Here is a 7207-nt window from a genome sequence, read left to right as displayed (position 1 = left end):
GCGCACGCTACCACGCCCAGCTATTTTTTTGATTTATTGTAGAGATGAGGTCTCGCCTGCCCAGGCGGGTCTCGAACCCGCGGGCTCAGGCAATCCACTCACCTCAGCCTTCCAAAGGTGCGGGATTACAGGCTGAGCCACCGAGCCCGGCTCACCCCCCTTTCTTACCTACACCTTGAGGTGAATCATATCCATCATCCTGCTCTTAATAGGTTTCCCACTATGAATTAATTTAATCTTTACAACAATCCCATGAAATGAGTGCTGTTATCATCATCTCCATTTCACAGATGGGCTGGCTGAGGCCCAGAGAAGTTAAATAAATTTTAAATTAAACTACTAAGTGGCAAAAATAGAGTGTAAACCCAGGCAGTCTGTGCCTATGCCAGTCCTTTTAATCACTACCTAGCACCATTTGCGGACAATGTAAAGAAAACATGCCACTGCACCCTCGCCCTACTGGGCTCAGGTGATCCTTCCACTTCAGCCTTCCAAGTAGCTGGAACTACAGGCGTGCACCGCCACGCCCGGCTAATTTTTAAACTTGTAGAGACAAGGACTCATCGTTGCCCAGGCTGATCTCAAACCCCTAGGCTCGGGCAATCCTCTCGCCTCAGCCTCCCTAAGCCCTGGGATTATAGGCATGAGCCACCGCTCCCGGCTACATAGAGCTCTTGTTACTATTTTCATTTCAACCAACGTTTAAAAATTGGGATACTTCAAATTTTAAAATCCAGATTTATGACTACAACAGCTCTTGAAAAGTCATATGATATGGAAAATTCCCACATGCTTGAGATTAACATACTGAAATTAAGTGGCAGCTGCCTCTTTACACAGAGCACGCTCCCGTTTGCCACAACTTCCCTGTGGCTCCCAATGTGTTGAGTGCTGGGCAACTGCCATCCTTCAACATGTTTACACTGTGTTGTTGTTTTTTTTTTTTTTTTAAGTCAGAGTCTCACTCTGTTGCTGAGGCTGGAGTGCAGTGGCACACCCACGCCACCGAAGCCTTGGCCCACTGGGCTCAAGCGATCCTTCGGCTCAGACTTCCAAGTAGCCAGAACCACAAGTATACACCATCAGGCCCAGCTAATTTTTTGATGTACTGTGGAGACGAGGTCTCACCATGTTGTTCGGGCTGGTCTCGAACCCTTGAACCCAGGCAATCCTCTTGCCTCCGCCTCCCAAAGTGCTACGCTGTGATTTTTTTCAGAGTAGATATACAGGTATTTCGTTGCATCTATTTCTGTAAAACCAAATGAAAACAAATATAGATCAAGACCTCTGTCTCCTTCAAGAAAGCAGCGACAGGCCATATTTGGGTCGGGGGGTGTTTGATGGTGGAAAATATCCCAACTCTGTTTAATTAAAACACCTAACCGCCTCCCTCAATCCCCTCCCTGACCTTTGCATACACTTGAGTTTGCGATTCAATATACTTAACCACCGTGCAATCAAGGGATAGGGAATCGTCAACCATTTAACAACCTGGGCGTGCAATTTAAGCAGGCAGCTTCGGTTTCTTCCCCGGAGAAAAAGGAATGACCATTTCCACTTTAGGGATTGGTTTGTGAACGTCCAATAATAACTCGTGTAAAACTTTTGTACAATGTTAACTGTGCCAGACAAATAAATGCTGCTTTATAGGGATATCTGCCCACGCTTGGACCTAGCCTTTATTCACACCGATCCACTGAGTCCTTTCACCGGGTAAAGTATGCCCTTTGCACCAATGAGTCCATTGGGGCGGGAACCCGGACTCGCAGGACACAAAACACCTGAGCAGGAGGCCTTCATCCAGGTGCGCATGCGCGGCTGTCAAAGCCGTGAGGTCCGCCCCTGGCGCCTAATTGGAATATTTAATTCCAGCTGGGGAGATTTTTCGCGTTATGTAAATGCCCATACATTTTTTTATTGATTTTTGCGAGGCACCAATTTCTCTCAGGCTCATCTTATTCCACTTGACCAAACTGTTTTACTCAGGTGCCTTTTGTCCCATTGTAAACCCTCAGTTAAGTCTGCAGTTTAGGACGATGACGTAATTTTGCGTAAAAACAAGTCATTCCACCTCTTAGGAAGCACGAAGGAAGTAGGAAACTGAGTTTCTTTTCATTCAGGCACTTCATCAGTTACCTATTTCCTTGGGGGCGGTGCCGCATGTGGACCCGAAGGACCCCGGCAACGCCGCCATTTTGGAGTCTTCCCTGAGGGGCCTCGACCGGCGCTTCGAGCACCTACGGTAGCCGCCGCGGTCCGCGGCCTCTCCGGGCAGCATGAATGTGATAGACCACGTGCGGGACATGGCGGCGGCGGGGCTGCACTCCAACGTGCGGCTCCTCAGCAGCTTGTTACTCACCATGAGTAATAACAACCCGTGAGTTGAGGCGGGGAGCGGGGAAGGCGGCAGCGACGGCGTGGGAGCGAGGGCTGCGGGCGCGTGGGAACGGGCAGGGGGGGCGGCCGCGGGGCCAGCTGGAGCCTCGTCCACGGAGCCGACTTCGGAGCGCGAGTTGCGCCGGCGTGGTGCCGGGCGCCGGGACGAGCTCCCCTGGGGAATGCGGCGAGTAGCGGCCTGGAGAAACCCAAGGAGGTGGCGCGGAGGACGACTCTGGCGAGGGTCCTCGGAGGCGCCTGAAGCCCGGCAGAGCGACTGTCACATCGCCGAGTCGAGTCCTCCCCTCTCAGCGCCTTCCCGAAGAACATTTTCTCGCTCGCCGCAGCTCAGAACGGCCCGGTCCCTGGGTTTTTACACCCCCCCACCCGCGTTGGAGATCTCTTTTCCCCTTGAGTGTATCAAGAGGGTCCACGTTGTCGCCTCGGCAGACCCTTGAAAGCAGGAGACTCCCTTGATGGGTGGGAGTGGCGCCTTCCCTCGCTGGCGAGACCCGCCCTCGTGGCTTAGAACTCAGGAGGCCCGAGGCGGATTCCGGCGGCCTTGAGTGCACGCCCCTCCCCTACAGGACATCTCCCGGGCACAGACCTTGACAGCTGCTCCCACGGCCTTCTCCGACTTGGTCTCGGCTTTGCCCTCCCGGCTCCCTGGCTGTTCTTGCTGTTGCCTGGACGCCCCGAGCTCGTTCTCAACTCCGGGCCTTTGCGCTGTTGCTGTCCCTGCTGCCTGGGGTTCTCGTCTCAGAGCCTTCTCCTCTTTCAGGTGTTAGATGCCTCTCCTAGAGAGCCCTTATCTGATCCTCAGGATTACCTGGTACTCCCGCCCTTTTTTTTGAATCAGAGTCTCACTCTGCCGCCCAGGCTGGAGTGCAGTGGCACCCTCACGGCCACTGCAGCCTCGACCTGCTGGGCTCAGGCGATCCTTCCGCCCCAGCTTTCCAAGTAGCTGGAACTACAGGCCCGCGCCACCACGCCTGGCTTATTTTAAAAAATTTATCGTAGAGTCGAGGTCTCGCCAAGTTGCCCAGGCTGGTCTCGAACACCTGGGCTCAGACAGTCCTCTCGCTTCGGCCTCCCAAAGTGCTGGGATTACAGGCGTGAGCCACGGCGCGCTCCACCTGTTTACCCGTTGCCCTGTTTGATTTCCTGCATGGCTCTTATCCTCTGTAGAAGTCAGCAGGCACCCACGTGCACATTGAATGTGCTGAGAAAGTGAGTGCAGCCTCAGAGGTGAAACCCCTTGTCCAAGTCCACGCAGGAGTGAGTGGAGGAGCGCGATGTCTGGACCTTGGTCTCCGGTGACTGGGGTGTCCATCCTGAGCCACCGCAGCCTGCTGCCTCCAAATGGCCTTGTAATGGAGTTTTCTGCCCTGTGGGGACGCATGAGCTTTTGGCTTGGCTAGGAGCGGATCTGGGCCAGAAGGAAAGGCCCTAGTGCCTGCAGTGCAGCCACTGCTCCCCCCCCCTTTCATTTCCATTAGTGTGTTTTGGACCTCACGAGTGAGTCCCATCATTTTGCTACCCTACACTTAGCGTTGACAGGGAGGAACCCTGGTCTCTGTCAGCTTTGTGTATTTATTCTGGAGCCTTCCACTTGTCTCTGAGTGATTTGTCAAATCATACGGCTTCCACCTTTGGGGATGTATGCATCAGTGAGTTATTATTACTGTTGGTTCTTGAAGATGTTACAGGATACTTGGAAGCAGTTTAATTCTCTGACTAGATAAGTTTAGGTAGTCCATGCCTTTTCATATGAGAACAGACAGGCAGTTCTCTAACTTTGGGAGGATTTTAAGTTCTGACCTTCCTTGCTTATATTTTAAAATTTCTTTTCTTTTCTTTTCTTTTTTTTTTTTTTTTTTGAGAAAGCAGGATTTATTGAGAGGACAGAAAAGCTCCCACAGTGGGAGGGGAACCAAAGGGTTTGCCCCTTTAAATTTCTTATTGAATAGGCAGTGTACACACTGATCAAAATTCAAAGTAGAAAGGTATGCAGATCAGTGGCTATCCCTGAATCTTGAACTTCACCCCACCATTTCCTTTCTGCTGAGACAGCAGCTATTAAGTTATTCATACATTATTCCAGAGATAACTTATACATGCATAATAAGTATATATGTTATAAACAGGCATATATATGCATCTCTGAATGCTTTCTGTGGATGTAGTATTTTTAAAAAATCTAAGCATTAAATGTTTCTCTCTAAATACATAGAATCTCAGAGTTGGAAGAGATCTTAAGTCATCTAGATTATACCTTTCAGTCCTTGAATTTTCTTTGTAACATTGTAGCAAGTGTTTAGCCTGCTTATCCTTTTTTTAAAATTACAATATAATTGTCTGGGTGTAGTGGTTTATGCCTATAATCCCAACACTTCAGAAGGCTGAGGCAGGAAGATCGCTTGAGACCAGGAGTTTGAGACCAACTTGGACAACACGGTGAGAACTTGTCTCTACAGAAATAATAATAATTAGCCAGATGCGGTGGTGTGTACCTGTCATCTTAACTACTCTGGGGGTTGAGGCAGGGGGGTTGCCTGAGCCCAGGAGGTTGAGGCTGCAGTGAGTCATGATTGTGCCACTGCACTTTGGCCCGAGCAACAGAGTGAGACCCCCGACTCAAAAAAAATTCGCATGCCATGAAAGTCACCCTTTTAAATAGTATAATTCTCAGCCAGTCGTGGTGGCTCACGCCTATAATCCTAGCACTTTGGGAGGCCAAGGCGAGAGGATTGCCTGAGCCCATGGGTTCTAGACCAACCTGGGCCACTTGACGAGACATCATCTCTACGATAAACCAAAAAATTAGCCCGGTGTTGGAGCATGCGCCTGTAGTTCCAGCTACTTGGAAGGCTGAGGTGGAAGGATTGCCTGAACCCAGCAGGTTGAGGCTGCAGTGGCCATGAGCAGCGTGCCACTGCACTCCAGCCTGGGTGACAGAATGAGACTTCCAACTCAAAAAATAAATAAATGGTATAATTCTCTGCCTGTAATCCTAGCGCTACGGGAGGATGGCTTGAGGCCAGGAGTTGGAGACATAGCAAGGCCCTGTCTCTACTAAAAATGTATTTATACCTGTGTAATTCTCAGCTGGCTTCACCTGAAGTTCCAGCTACTCAGGAGGCTGAGGTAGGAGGGTCACTTGAGCCTAGGAGTTTGAGTCCAGCCTGGACAACATAGTGAGACCCTGTCCCTAATAAAGTAAATTTAAAATTTTTGGTCTGAGCTGGGCTCGGTGGCTCAGCTTTGTAATCCCGTGCCTTGGGAGGCTGAAGTGAGTGGATTGCCTGAGCCTGCGGGTTCGAGACCTGCCTGGGCAACTTGGCGAGACCTCATCTCTACAATAAATTAAAAAAAAAAATCAGCTAGGCGTGGTAGCGCGCGCCTGTAGTTCCCGCGACTTGGAAGGTTGAGGCAGAAGGATCTCCGGAGCCCGGCAGGTTGAGGCTGCGGTGACCAGGAGCGGCCACTGCATTCCAGTCTGGGCAACAGAGTGAGACTCCAACTCAAAAAAAAAAAAAAATTTTTTTTGGTCTCGGCATAGTGGCTCACAATTTCATGTCTGTAATCTCAGCACTTTGGGAGGCCAAGGCACTTGAGCCCAGGAGTTGGAGACCAGCCTAGGTGATATAAACAAGGCCTTGTCTCTACAAAAAATGTTAAAAATAGCCGAATATGGTGGTGCTTGTCTATAGTCTCAGCTATTCAGGAGACCAAGGCAGAAGAATTGCCTGACCCCAGGAGGTCGAGGGTGAGGTGAGCCATGATCATACTACTGCACTCCAGCCTGGACCACAGAAGGAGACCTCAACTCGAAAAAAAATTAAAGGAGTACAATTTTATGTGTTTTAGTATATTCACGAGGTTGTACAATCATCACCACTATCTGGTTCCAGAATGTTTTTTCACTCCTGCAAAAAATCCTGTGATAGCTAGTAGTCTCTCCCCAATACCCTCTTCGACCAGCAACCACTAATATGGACTTTTTTCCTTCTCTTTTTTTTTTCTTTTTTTTGATTTGGAGTCTCACTCAGTCACCCAGACTGGAGTGCAGCAGCACACTCCCAGCCACCGCATCCTTGACCTGCTGGGCTCCAGTGATTCTTCTGCCTCAGCCTTCAAGTAGCTGGAACTAGACACACACTACCACGCCCGGCTCATTTTTGATTTATTGTAAAGATAAGGTCTCACCAAGTTGCCCAGGCGGGTCTCGAACCCTCGGGCTCAGGCAATCCACTCACCTCACCCTCCCAAAGGCGCGGGATTACAGGCTGAGTCACCGATCCCGGCTGACTTTTTGAGTTGGAGTCTCACTCTTGTCGCCCAGGCTGGAGTACAGGGTCATACTTATGGCCACCACAGCCTCAACCTGCTGGGCTTAGGAGATCATTCCACCTCAGCCTTCCAAGTAGCTGGAGCTACAGGTGCACACCACCATGCCTAGCTAGTTTTTGTGACTTATTGTAGAGACGAGGTCTCACCAAGTTGCCCAGGCTGGTCTTGAACACCTGGGCTCCCAAAGTGCTGGGATTACAGGTTGAGCCACCATATTCTTAATATGCCTTTGTTTATTGAGAAATTAGCTGTCTTCAGAGTTCTTTGACTCACATTGTTCTTTCATTTTAAGCAGCTATTGCTTTTTACCTGAAAGAGAAAAACATAAACTTCTCTTAACTTGGGAAGAAGTGGAATTGAAGGTTAAAAATATGAGTTCTTTATTAAGAATGGTGGTCAAGCCGGGCTTGGTGCCTTAGCCTGTAATCCCGTGCCTTTGGGAGGCTGAGGTGAGTGGATTACCTGAGCCCACGGGTTC

General features: G+C 49.9%; 1 protein-coding gene across 1 annotated transcript in view; it reads left to right on the top strand.

Moving 5' to 3' along the window:
- Window positions 1–2170: 2170 nt before the first annotated feature.
- Window positions 2171–7207, top strand: part of ANAPC7 (anaphase promoting complex subunit 7) — a 28491-nt gene continuing 23454 nt past the window's right edge. The window contains exon 1 of the mRNA XM_008071171.1: window positions 2171–2377. Coding sequence (XP_008069362.1) covers window positions 2277–2377 — 101 coding nt within the window. The 5' untranslated portion in view covers window positions 2171–2276. The remainder of the gene's footprint in view (window positions 2378–7207) is intronic.

This window comes from Carlito syrichta, unplaced genomic scaffold (genome assembly GCF_000164805.1).
Source record: "Carlito syrichta isolate Samal-C Ts95f unplaced genomic scaffold, Tarsius_syrichta-2.0.1 Scaffold314146, whole genome shotgun sequence".
In the NCBI taxonomy this organism is placed as follows: Eukaryota; Metazoa; Chordata; class Mammalia; order Primates; family Tarsiidae; genus Carlito; species Carlito syrichta.
Note: the sequence above shows the minus strand (reverse complement) of the source record. Positions and strands in the feature narration are given on the sequence as shown.